The 13,117-nt window shown below is 47.5% G+C and overlaps 1 protein-coding gene across 4 annotated transcripts in view; it reads left to right on the top strand.

The window, feature by feature from the left end:
* The window catches only part of cntnap1 (contactin associated protein 1), an 80,764-nt gene extending 68,278 nt beyond the window's left edge, over window positions 1-12,486 (top strand). For all 4 annotated transcript variants that reach the window (XM_078224289.1, XM_078224294.1, XM_078224291.1 and 1 more), the window contains 3 exons: window positions 712-939; window positions 5,071-5,118; window positions 8,178-12,486. In XM_078224289.1, coding sequence (XP_078080415.1) covers window positions 712-939; window positions 5,071-5,118; window positions 8,178-8,359 — 458 coding nt within the window. In that variant the 3' untranslated portion in view covers window positions 8,360-12,486. The remainder of the gene's footprint in view (window positions 1-711; window positions 940-5,070; window positions 5,119-8,177) is intronic.
* The last annotated feature ends 631 nt before the right edge of the window (window positions 12,487-13,117 follow it).

Genomic DNA, 13,117 nt, shown 5'->3' with positions numbered 1-13,117 from the left:
TGAGGGAGTGCAGCACTGTCAGAGGGTCAGTTCTGAGGGAGTGCTGCACTGTCAGAGGGTCAGTGCTGAGGGAGTGCAGCACTGTCAGAGGGTCAGTACTGAGGGAGTGCTGCACTGTCAAAGGGTCAGTACTGAGGGAGTGCCGCACTGTCAGAGGGTCAGTACTGAGGGAGTGCTGCACTGTCAGAGGGTCAGTACTGAGGGAGTGCCGCACTGTCAGAGGGACAGTACTGAGGGAGTGCCGCACTGTCAGAGGGTCAGTGCTGGGGGAGTGCAGCACTGTCAGAGGGTCAGTGCTGAGGGAGTGCCGCACTGTCAGAGGGTCAGTGCTGAGGGAGTGCCGCACTGTCGGAGGATCAGTACTGAGGGAGTGCCGCACTGTCAGGATCAGTATTGAGGGAGTATTGCATTGTCAGAGGGTCAGTAAAATCATACAGTGCAGAAGAGGCCCTTTGGCTCATTGAGTCAGCACCGACGTGAGAAACAGCTGACCTCAGATTAGTTTGATTTCAATTCCAAGAGCTTCAACTTTAGCTGAGAGCGTTGTGTAAGAGATTCTGTCCAATGCCCTCTGGAAGTCCATGTGATATCTAACGGTGAGTCATCCCCTCACACTTTGAGCCGGTTTATCAAGCACATTGTGTAATGTTTCAGCACCATCTGTGTGTAAATCTGCCTTTGCGAATTTATTGTGTTTGATTATCCCGACAGAGGTGGGGCTTCTGGATCCAGAGATCCAGCGGTTTAACACTCCAGGGTTTACCGGGTGTCTGGCTGGAGTGAACTTTAATGGAATCGCCCCATTGAAAGTGGCGCTGAGAGCGGACACCAATCGGACTGTGGAGGTTCTGGGGGAATTGGTGGAATCGAACTGTGGAGCTCTCCCCATTATCCTGTCTTCAGTTCTCCTGGAGGAAGATCCTTGGGCTTTGCAGCCAGGTACACAGGACGCTTGGAGAGGTTGTGTCACAATATGTAACTGAATTCTTCCCAAATTTACTGCCAGTTGCACTTTGCAAAGCATCATTTCAGCCTGAATTCATCAACAACCAGCATCTAATTACAGCCTTGAGACAGATTGGGCTTTTACAGAGTTGTCAGATAAAATTCTATCGGCATTTAAACTTTGTGAGTGGAAAATCATGACTCACAAATTTGATTGAGTTTTTTGAAGGGGTAACCAAGAAGGTAGATGAGGGCAGTGCTGTTGATGTTGTCTACATGGACTTTAGCAAGGCCTTTAACAAGGTACCGCATGGTAGGTTGTTGCATAAGGTTAAATCTCACAGGATCCAGGGTGAGGTATCTAAATGGATACAAAATTGGCTTCCCACAGGGTGGTTGTAGAGAGTTGTTTTTCAAACTGGAGGCCTGTGACCAGCGGTGTGCCTCAGGGATCAGTGCTGGGCCCACTGTTATTTGTCATTTATATTAATGATTTGGATGAGAATATAGGAGGCATGGTTAGTAAGTTTGCAGATGACACCAAGATTGGTGGTATAGTGGACAGTGAAGAAAGTTATCTCCAATTGCAACGGGATCTTGATCAATTGGGCCAGTGGGCTGACAAATGGCAGATGGAGTTTAATTTCGACAAATGCGAGGTGATGCATTTTGGTAGATTGAACCAGGGCAGGACTTACTCAGTTAATGGTAGGGCATTGGGGAGAGTTACAGAAGAGATCTAGGGGTACATGTTCATAGCGCCTTGAAAGTGGAGTCGCAGGTGGACAGAGTGGTGAAGAAGGCATTCGGCATGCTTGGTTTCATCGGTCAGAACATTGAATACAGGAGTTGGGATGTCAAGTTGTACAAGACATTGGTAAGGCCACACTTAACATAGAATAACGTAGAACATTACAGCGCAGTACAGGCCCTTCGGCCCTCAATGTTGCACCGACCAGTGGAACCAATCTAAAGCCCCTCTAATCTACACTATTCCAATATCATCCATATGTTTATCCAATAACCATTTGAATGCTCTTAATGTTGACGAGTCCACTACTGCTGCAGGCAGGGCATTCCACGCCCTTACTACTCTCTGAGTAAAGAACCTACCTCTAACATCTGTCCTATACCTCTCACCCCTCAATTTAAAGCTATGTCCCCTCGTGCTAGCCAACACCATCCGAGAAAAAAGGCTCTCACTATCCACCCTATCTAATCCTCTGATCATCTTGTATGCCTCTATTAAGTCACCTCTTAACCTTCTTCTCTCTAACGAAAACAACCTCAAGCCCCTCAGCCTTTCCTCATACGATCTTCCCACCATACCAGGCAATATCCTGGTAAATCTCCTCTGCATCCTTTCCAACACTTCCACATCTTTCCTATAATGCGGCGACCAGAACTGTACGCAATACTCCAAGTGCGGCCGCACCAGAGTTTTGTACAGCTGCAGCATGACCTCTTGGCTCCGAAACTCAATCCCTCTACCAATAAAAGCTAACACACCGTACGCCTTCTTAACAACCCTATCAACCTGGGTGCCAACTTTCAGGATCTATGCACATGGACACCCAGATCCCTCTGTTCATCCACACTACCAAGTATCTTACCATTAGCCCAGTACTCTGTATTCCTGTTACTCCTTCCAAAGTGAATCACCTCACACTTTTCCGCGTTAAACTCCATTTGCCACCTCTCAGCCCAGCTCTGCAGCTTATCTATGTCCCTCTGTAACCTGCCACTTCCCTCCCTACTCTCTACAACTCCACCGACTTTAGTGTCATCCGCAAATTTACTAATCCATCCTTCCACGCCCTTATCCAGGTCATTTATAAAAATGAAAAACAGCAGTGGCCCCAAAACAGATCCTTGCGGTACACCACTAGTAACTGAACTCCAGGATGAACATTTCCCATCAACCACCACCCTCTGTTTTCTTACAGCTAGCCAATTCCTGATCCAAACCACTAAATCACCCTCAATCCCATGTGTCCGTATTTTCTGCAAAAGCTTACCATGGGGAACCTTATCAAACGCTTTGCTGAAATCCACATACACCACATCAACCGCTTTACCCTCATCCACCTCTTTGGTCACCTTCTCAAAGAACTCAATAAGGTTTGTGAGGCACGACCTACCCTTCACAAAACTGTACTGACTATCCCTAATCAAATTATTCCTTTCTAGGTGATTATAAATCCTATCTCTTATAATCCTTTCCAATACTTTGCCCACAACAGAAGTAAGGCTCACCGGTCTATAATTACCAGGGTTGTCCCTACTCCCCTTCTTGAAGGACACTTGGAATACTGTGTACAGTTCTGGTTACCCTATTATAGAAAGGATATTATTAAACTAGGAAGAGTGCAGAAGAGATTTACTAGAATGCTACCAGGACTTGATGGTTTGAGTTATAAGGAGAGGCTGGATAGACTGGGACTGTTTTTTCTGGAGCGAAGGAGGTTGAAGAGTGATCTTATAGAGGTCTATAAAATAATGAGAGGCATAGATCAGCTAGATAGTCAATATCTTTTCCCAAAGGTAGGGGAGTCTAAAACTAGAGGGCAGAGGTTTAAGGTGAGAGGGGAGAGATACAAAGTGTCCAGAGGGGCAATTTTTTCACACAGACGATGGTGAGTGTCTGGAACAAGCTGCCAGAGGTAGTAGTAGAGGCGGGTACAATTTTGTCTTTTGAAAAGCGTTTAGACAGTTACGTGGGTAAGATGGGTATAGAGGGATATCATAGAAATCATAGAAACCCTACAGTACAGAAAGAGGCCATTCGGCCCAGCAAGTCTGCACCGACCACAATCCCACCCAGGGCCGACCCCATATCCCTACATATTTACCCACTAATCCCTCTAACCTATGCATCTCAGGACACTAAGGGCAATTTTAGCATGGCCAATCAACCTAACCTGCACATCTTTGGACTGTGGGAGGAAACCGGAGCACCCAGAGGAAACCCACGCAGGCACGAGGAGAATGTGCAAACTCCACACAGACAGTGACCCAAGCCAGGAATCGAACCCAGGTCCCTGGAGCTGTGAAGCAGCAGTGCTAACCACTGTGCCACCGTGCCGCCCCTATTGGCCAAACGCGGGCAATTGGGACGAGCTTAGGGGTTTAGAAAAAAAAGGGCGGCATGGACAAGTTGGGCCGCAGGGCCTGTTTCTGTGCTGTAAACCTCTATGACTCTATTACACTGAGCTGGGGTTAACCAGGGACGACAGGGAGAGAAGGTTGTGGGGGGGGCGGGGGGGAGAGGGAGGGAGGGGGGAGGTTGGTGTGCATGGGATGGGGAAAGCTGTGTGATGGTGGGTAATGGAGGAGGTGGTGGGGACTGGGGAGGAGCACGAGGGAGGAATAATCCCTGCTTGATTCTTGGACCTTTTTAAGCTTGAAGAGCAACACCCATATTGCCCCCCTCTTGTCCCCTCTGGCCTCCACGCCTCCCCCGGCCCCCCGCTTCTCCCCCCGGCCTCCCGCTTCCCCCTGCCTCCCCCCCTCAGCCCCCCACCACCCCCTCTCGACCCTCACCCCGCCCGCCCCCCTCTTGCTCCCCCTCTCAGTCCCCCCCCCCCCCCCCCCAGTTCGGATCTCCTCCTCTCGGACCCCACTCCCCCTCTTGGCCCCCCCACTCCCCCTCTCGGCCCTCACCCCGCTCCCGCTCCCCCTCTCGGCCCCCCCCGCTCCCCCTCTCGCCCCTCCCCCTCTGCTCCCCCTCTCGGCTCCCCCTCTCGGCCCCCCGCTCCCCCTCTCGCCCCCCACACTCCCCCTCTTGCCCCCACACTCCCCCTCTTGCTCCCCCCCCCACACTCCCCGTCGGCTCGCCCCGCTCCCTCTCGCCCCCTAACGCTCCCCCCCCCCCCCCCACCTCGGCCCCCCACCTCCCCACTCCCTCTCTTGGCCCCCCTCCCCCCCCCCCCCCCCCGGCTCCCCACTCCCTCTCTCGGCCCCCCCTCCACCCTCTCCCCCTCTCGGTCCCCCACACTCCCCCTCTCTCGCCCGTCCCTCCGCCCCCCCCCCCCCGCCCCTTTGCCCTGCATCTGCCCTGTGCAATTGTTTGATTGGCTGAGTGAGAATGGATGGAAATGAACTGAATACCAAACTGTTTTTCAGACACGCCCCGATTTGGATACGATTACTTGACGGGAGTCATCATTGGTGGTGAGTATAGACAGAGCCGGGATGGGAGGATTGTGGGGAACTTGGGGTGTTGGATAAAGAGTGGGAGGAGGCCATTCAGCCCCTCGAACATACTCCATTATCCAATAAGATCATGACTGATCATGGTTTTGGTCTCTGCTCCGCTCTCTTGTCTGTGTCCCCGTCACCCTCGATTGCCTCGGTCACCCTCGATTGCCTCGGTCAGCCTCGATTGCCTCGGTCACCCTCGATTGCCTCGGTCACCCTCGATTGCCTCGGTCACCCTCGATTGCCTCGGTCACCCTCGATTGCCTCATCTATCAAAAATCTGTCTAACTCTGTCTTGAATAATTTGATGGCCCAGCCTCCACTGCTTTCTGGGGAAGAAAGTTCCACATTTAACTGACCCTTTAGGAGGAAAAAGCTCCTCCCCATCTCCATCTTAAACAAAATCTCTTATTTTTTAACTTTATCATCTACTTTTAGTCCCTCCCACAAGGGGAAACATCCTCTTTGCATCCAGCCTATCAGGTCCCCTCAGGATCAGTAAGATCTCCTCTTATTATTCTAAACTCCAATGGGTATTGGCCCAATCTGACCAACCTTTCTTCATAAGATAAGCCTTTTGGCCCATGAGTGAATCCAGTGAACCTTCTCTGAAACTCTTCGAAAGCAATTGTAGCTTTTTCAAATAAGGAGACCAAAGTTGTACACAGTATTCCAGATGTGGTCTCACCAAGGCCCTACACAGCTGCAGTAAAGCTTCCCTATTTTTATATTCCATTACCCTTGCAATAAACACCAACACTCCATTTGCCTTCCTAATCACTTGCTGCATCTGCATATTAACATTTTCTGCTTCATGTACCAGAACACCCAGATCCCTCTGTCCATCAGCTCTGCAATCTCTTTCTATTTAAATAATACACAATTTTTCTATTCTTCCTGCCAATGTGGACACGTTCATATTTATTAGTGTTATACCCCATTTGCCAAATTCTGTCCACTGCTTTAACCTATTCTATGTTCTATGGGATTTAATGGGATTGAGGGCTATAGATAGGCCTAGAGGTAGGGATATGATCAGCGCAACTTGTGGGCCGAAGGGCCTGTTTGTGCTGTGGCTTTCTATGTTCTATGTTCTATCTAAATCCCATTATAGACACTCACCTCCTCTTGACAACTTGCTTTCCTACCTATCTTGGTGTCATTGCAAATTTAGCCACCATATATTCAGTCCTTTCATCCAAGTCTGTGATGCAGATTGTGAATAGTTGCGGTCCCAGCACTGATCCCTTTGGCACTCCATTAGTTATCTTTTAAAAAGCATTTAGATAGTTACATGGGTACGATGTGTATAGAGGGATATGGGCCAAATGCGGGCAATTGGGATTAGCTTAGGGGTTTTTAAAAAAAGGGTGGCAAGGATAAGTTGGGCCGAAGGGCCTGTTTCCATGCTGTAAACCTCTATGACTCTATGAAAGATATACCGGCATTGGAGGCAGTCCAGAGAAGGTTCACTTGGTCGATTCTGGGTAGGGAGGGATTTTCTTATGAGCAGAGGTTGAGTTGGCTGGGCCTGTACTCATTGGAGTTTAGAGAATGAGAGGCAACCTTATTGAGACATGTCGGATTCTCAGGGGGCCCGACAGGGTCGATGCTGAGAGGTTGGTTCCCAGGCAGGAAGGGTTTCTACATGGTTTAGGATAGGAAAAGAGTAAAGTTAGTGTTGGTCCTTTGGAGAGTCTGTGGAATTGTGGAATGCGCTGACCACCCCCCCCCCCCCCTTCAACAGAGTAACTGTTGTTAGGGAGCCTGTAAACCACCCCACAGTCACCGCTCACATTTACTATTTCTTATCTCTACTCAAACTGATTCTATATCGTGGTCTTTCAAGCTAAGGTGGTCCCTCAGCACTGAGCTAATGTCTTCCTTAATTAACAAGGCTATCTTGCCACCTTTTCCTAGTCTCTTGTCATTCTAATATGTCAAATAACTTTTAACATTCAGTCCCAGTCCTGCTCACCTTTCAACTGTCTCTGTAAGCCTATCAGATCGTGCATATTTAACTCGATCTGAGCTAAAATTCACCCATTTTTCTACAACTGCTACATGCATTCAGGTACTGGGCCTTTTATGTAAATAATTTTTGTAATCTCTGGCTTTATCTTTGGTGCACTCTTATTTTCTGTCCCTGTCACTCTTTTGTAATCATCAGCCACATTACTGCCCTGTTCTGTTACCTAGTTGTTTCCATTTACCTGATTCCCTCGTCTGATTCTTTGCCACACTATTTAATTTAAAGCTTTGTGACCTGTTCCTCTGCAGCTTTGGTTTAATTTTGATAATACTGAGTTGTAATCCCTTCCGTTGCCTTTTCTTTCTCATTTTCCGCTCTCAAGAACAAAGAGGCCAGAGCAATGAGCAAAAATAAAGTTGGACTCTGGTGATTGCCTCTGCTGTTGGCATGTGGCTAGTTCACAAGCTGCACTCTCCCCCCCCACCCCCAACCTCAGTTTGCTATCTTGAACCATCAGCATGGACTGTGAACAGATAGGCTCTTAAAACTTTGGCCAGTTGGATAATAGCCACCTCCCTCACCTCTCCCCTCAGCCCTTCACGCTACCTCCATTGGCCAAAAGCCTCCAAGAATTTCCGGAAAGCGGTGTAAGGTTCAGTAGCCTTAAGGCACCTGTTTGCTTTGCTGATGGGCTTTCTGGGTGTGGGCTAAAGTTTACTGTCACCTGCCCATTACTTCACTGGATCTCCAGCTTTGTGCTGCCTGGAATCTGAGTGAAAGCTCTGACCCACAGAGGGGATATTGCAACAGGAGGAGAAGGAGGCTCGAGGCCAAGGGTTCCCCCCCTAACGGACTGATTCCAGTACTGGGAAATCTTGTTTGTGTCTATGACCAGAACCAAACCTGTCATTCCAGGTTTGTCATCTGTCAAGAAAGATCAAATGTTTGGGATATTTTTTGGGAAAAACAAGCCTGTTTTGTCAGATTCTGGGAGCATGTGTCTGAGCCCAGAGGTATTTGGATTTCCCACTAATCAGGTTTGTGTCTTTTTCTCTTTTAGTCATCGTAGCGGTGATCCTATTCACCATCCTCGCCCTGTTGGTGCTGCTTTTCCTCTATTATTACCGTCACAAGGGTAGCTATCACACGAATGAAGCCAAACCGCTCGAGCCTTCCAAAGCCGCCTCACTGAAGAAGGAGCAGAACCTGCCACAGATCCTGGAGGAGACGAAAACTGAATAGTTGGAGCTGAATTTGTGTTTTGTCAAGAGGGAGTTGTAAGAAAATCTCTGCTTGAGGTGGAATTCCACGTTAAACCCTGTCTCTGATTAACATTCCTGATTTGTGATCAAGGTTTATCTAAAAAAAACACGCAAAAGGAATTTACAAAACCAAATCACCTGGTTTTAGTGAAACATCTGCTATATTCACACCTGAGGAAATCTTTCTAATTGGTTCTTTTTTTTTAAAAGATCATGTGGAATCTAATGCTGATAATTAAGGATAAAAATGAGTAGGAACCGTATCTATTTCTGAATTGCTGCTGCTGCTAGAGTGAGGATTGGGATCCTTGTTCCAAACTATAACCAATGCACTGCTATACTGTATGCTGTCCTAGTGCATGCAAAATATCTGCAATATACACCTCACTTTGACATAAACAATCACTTGCAATATATTTTTACTTTTTACTGTTCTTTTTGTCAAGTCTGAATCAACATTGTTTAAAATTCTTACTGTAATATTTTCTAAATGGCTTTAACTTGGTGCGAGTGAATGAAGCAAACTCATTGAGAGGGTGCAGCAGATGGTGAGGACTCTGGACTCATGTCCATTCATACCAAAGCCAGTCAGTGTTCCCCCCACTCCCTGCTCCACGTATACTTGCTGTGAGATTCACACCATGAACATCAGAGCTTGCTGCAACACTGCCATTACAGGTGAAATTGGGAACAGTTAACACAGACAAGTATGTGTGTCGATCAAAACCAGGATTAGTGTCTCAAAGCAACAGGACCTCCAGCTATCACAGCCTTTAGGGTCTTTCTGATACAACTACAGTGAAAGGGGGCTTATCAAAACTAGATTCGGGCTGTCAGAGACACAGTCAGTCTAGACTGGATTCAGGCTGTCAGAGACAGTGTCTAGACTGGATTCAGGCTGTCAGAGAGGTGGTTTTAGTTGGGTTAATAGAGCTTCTAAGTAAGGTTCAGGATTAAAGAGGGATTTGATAGTTTTATTTTCTGAATTCCCCTCCCATCCTTTCTAACTGTAAAAGGATTCTGAGATTCTGAAGAATTGTTCTTCCTGTCCTGACACTATTCACTGGGTGTTGAGCGATGGAACTGCCCCAAAGTGTGTCCAAAAGATGACTTGATACACACACTGGTGCCTCTCTTCCCTCCTGATCACCCCATCTCTCCCCACTCACCGACGCTTTCTCTCTCCTGCTCTGCCTCTGTGCCTTTTCCATCTGTGTCTGACAGTGTCCAGTTGATGTAATAGTTTTATTCGTGTTTTTATTATTTGTGCATTTTATGTACTAAATACATTCCATAATAGTTTGGCTGCTTGGCATATTAAGTGGCTGAAACTGCTGTAAAATCCAGTGCTAACTCGTGACTCCAAACAGACAGAACTTCAGCAGCTGAGAAATTCTACAATCTATCAAGTATCGAACTGCAGTATGAGGGTCACTGCCCTTATCAGCACCAATCAGACTGCCTTGTGCCCTGGTGCTGACACTGCCATGTGTATTACCAGCATTAACCTGCCCTCTGACCGGGTCATGCCAGGGTCACTCAGCTCCTGACCTCACGACAGCCACGGTCCAAACACTGGCAAAAGAGCTGAACGCCAATGGTGAGATGAGAGACACTGCCCTTGATATCAAGGCAGCATTTAGCAAGTGTGGCATCGAGGAACCTGAACAAAACTGGGGTCAATGGCAATCCGGGGAAAACTCTCTGCTAGTTGCATTTATAATGTGGAGATGCTGGTGTTGGACTGGGGTAAACACAGTAAGAAGTTTAACAACACCAGGTTAAAGTCCAACAGGTTTATTTGGTAGCAAAAGCCACACAAGCTTTCGGAGCTCTAAGCCCCTTCTTCAGGTGAGTGGGAATTCTGTTCACAAACAGGGCATATAAAGACACAGACTCAATTTACATGAATAATGGTTGGTCCTGGCTGTCCTGTCTGGAGACAATACACATCTCTTTAACCTGTCGTGATGCTTTCTCCTCTCACATTGTTTGTATCTTAAAGACTTGATTAGTTGTAAGTATTCGCATTCCAACCATTATTCATGAGTCTGTGTCTTTATATGCCCTGTTTGTGAACAGAATTCCCACTCACCTGAAGAAGGGGCTTGGGGCTCCGAAAGCTTGTGTGGCTTTTGCTACCAAATAAACCTGTTGGACTTTAACCTGGTGTTGTTAAACTAGTTGCATTTATACCCAGCACAAAGGAAAATGGTTATTGTGGTTGGAGGTCAATCATCTCAGTTCTAGGACATCACTGTAGGAGTTCCCTAGGTTGGGGTTCATCGGCCCAACCATCTTCAGATGCTTTGTCAATGACCTTCCTTCCATTAGTAGGTCAGATGATTGCACAATTTTCAGTACCATTTGTGACTAGCAGTCCAATGTCCAAATGCAGCAAGATCTGGACAATATCCAGGTACCCAGTAACATTTGCACCACACAAGTGCCAGGCAGTGACAATCTCCAACAAGAGAGAATCACACCCATTTCCCCATCATTCCCATTGCTGAATCCCACACTATCAACAGCATAGGGGTTACCATTGATCAGAAACTGGACTAGCCATATAAATACTATGGCTACAAGAGTTGGTCAGAGGCTGAGAATTCTGAGGTGTGTAACTCATCTCCTGACACCCCTTCACCCCCCGCCCCCCCCCCAAAGCATGTCCATCTTCTACAAGGCACAAGTCGGGAGTGTAATAGAATACTGTCTGTTTGCCTGAATGAGTTCAGCTCCAACAACACTCAAGAAGCTGAACCTGCAGGAAAAAGGAGCCATCTTGATTGGAATCCCATCCATCACCTTAAAGATTCAGTTCTTCCCCCACTAACACACAGTGGCAGCCTTGTGTACCATCTACAAGATGCCCTACAGGAGCTCACCAAGACTCCTTTGACAGCACCTTCCAAACCCGTGACCTCTACCACCTTGAAAAACAAGGGCAGAAGATGCAGGGAACACCACCGTCTGCAAGTTCCTCTCCAAGTCACTCATATCCTGACTTGGAAATATATCACTGCTCTGTCACTGGGTCAAAATCCTGGAACTTCTCCCTAACAGCACTGTGGGTGTACCTACACCACATAGACTGCGGGTTCAAGGCGGCACCGTGACCATCTCATTAGGCAATTAGGGACGGGCGATAAATGCTGACCTAGCCAGTGACTCCCGCATCCGATGAAATACTGTCTGGCTGCTGAAGACTGCAAATATTTAACCCCCATATTTCTCCATGAAAACATGTGATTTGACCCCAAGTTATCTCGATGTTCGATGAGCAATGTTTGTATTTCACCCCAAATTTCAGAATCAGCTGTTGCTTGGAATATGAATACATTGGAACTGGAAAGAAGTATCTGCTCAGACACCTTGTGTAATCTAACATAACCCAAAGCTCCCAATCCAAGGAACTGCTTGTTACTGATGCAGACTTATGGCCAGTGGTCTGTCCCTGAGACAATCCTAAAACTCAGGTTCAACACACACTCCTGCTCAGAGCCTTTAACATTGAAGATACATCTCTGAAGCAGAGGAGATCAGATATGTTGGCGGGTTGTGCTCTGGAGCAGATTAGGTTGAGGGGGAGGGTGGATAGTGTGAGCGAGGCCATGGAGAGATCGGAACACGTGAGAGTTTTGCAATCAATGCATTGACACTGGGAGCCAATGGAGGTGAATGAGAGGGGGTGCTGGATCAGCCAGACTTGTGTCAGGATATGACCTCAAGCTTGGAAAAGAGTGAAATGTCAGAATGGAGTGGGAACTGGCTCGTTTGAGCTCAAATGCAGAATGTACCAGGTGTGATCACCAGGATGGTCACAAGCTCTTGTTTCTGTTTAATATTAAACGTGAAATATCTGGGCAAAGGAACGAGAAATGTGTCCATCAAACATTCTGGAAACCAGTGAAATGTGTGGGAATGGTTTTGCAGAAGGTTTAGTTTTTTTGAATACAGAGTTGATTGTTATGACTTGTTAAAGATGTGAATGGATAACTGAAGATTGGATCATTTTAATTTTTGGATATTTGAGGAAGTCTGCCTGTCGGAGTTGTTTGTAATGAGACATTCTAATTCTCATTCACATTAAACATTGTTTTCATTCCTTCCAAGTGACTGTTTCATTCAAATTAGATCACAACTTTCAGCAGCTCCTGACCTTAAACAAGGAACCACAATAAATAATTTCCCACACAACAAAACTCTACAGTTGCTTGTGAACAGATGCATGGCCCAGAGACGGATGAGTGAGAACAGAGGACAGAAAATAACTCGGCAATTTCTGATGTGGGGAAGTGCCTGAGAACTGAAAAGCCAGACTGCCACCCCAGAACAATCCAGAATAATCCAGAAGCAATATCTCACTGTCAGAGGGTCAGTACTGAGGGAGTGCCGCACTGTCAGAGGGTCAGTACTGAGGGAGTGCTGCACTGTCAGAGGGTCAGTACTGAGGGAGTGCTGCACTGTCAGAGGGTCAGTACTGACGGTGTGCCGCACTGTCAGAGGGTCAGTACTGACGGTGTGCCGCACTGTCAGAGGGTCAGTACTGAGGGAGTGCCGCACTGTCAGAGGGTCAGTACTGAGGGAGTGCTGCACTGTCAGAGGGTCAGTACTGAGGGAGTGCTGCACTGTCAGAGGGTCAGTGCTGAGGGAGTGCCGCACTGTCAGAGGGTCAGTACTGAGGGAATGCCGCACTGTCAGAGGGTCAGTACTGAGGGAGTGCTGCACTGTCAGA

Source organism: Mustelus asterias, chromosome 11 (assembly GCF_964213995.1).
Source record: "Mustelus asterias chromosome 11, sMusAst1.hap1.1, whole genome shotgun sequence".
Lineage (NCBI taxonomy): Eukaryota > Metazoa > Chordata > Chondrichthyes > Carcharhiniformes > Triakidae > Mustelus > Mustelus asterias.
Note: the sequence above shows the minus strand (reverse complement) of the source record. Positions and strands in the feature narration are given on the sequence as shown.